Genomic DNA, 229 nt, shown 5'->3' on the forward strand with positions numbered 1-229 from the left:
GGTGGCAGCGGCAGGGGTTGCGGTGGGGGGCTGTGGGGCTGAGCCCTTCTCAGCCTTCTTCTCCTTCTGCTTGAGGTGGATCTTGGCGTGCCGCTTGCGCTCATCGGAGCGGGCGAACTTGCGTCCGCAGAACTCGCAGGCGAAGGGTTTCTCGCCAGTGTGGGTGCGGATGTGGGTGGTGAGGTGGTCGCTGCGGCTGAAACTACGCGAGAACACGGGGGACCAGGAA

The 229-nt window shown here is 65.1% G+C and overlaps 1 protein-coding gene across 1 annotated transcript in view; it reads right to left on the minus strand.

Moving 5' to 3' along the window:
• Nucleotides 1–21: 21 nt before the first annotated feature.
• EGR3 (early growth response 3) overlaps nucleotides 22–229 on the minus strand; it is a gene marked incomplete at its 3' end in the record, with an annotated part of 851 nt that continues 643 nt past the window's right edge. The window contains exon 2 of the mRNA XM_010145559.1: nucleotides 22–202. Coding sequence (XP_010143861.1) covers nucleotides 22–202 — 181 coding nt within the window. The remainder of the gene's footprint in view (nucleotides 203–229) is intronic.

Source organism: Buceros rhinoceros, unplaced genomic scaffold (assembly GCF_000710305.1).
Source record: "Buceros rhinoceros silvestris isolate BGI_N320 unplaced genomic scaffold, ASM71030v1 scaffold38401, whole genome shotgun sequence".
Lineage (NCBI taxonomy): Eukaryota > Metazoa > Chordata > Aves > Bucerotiformes > Bucerotidae > Buceros > Buceros rhinoceros.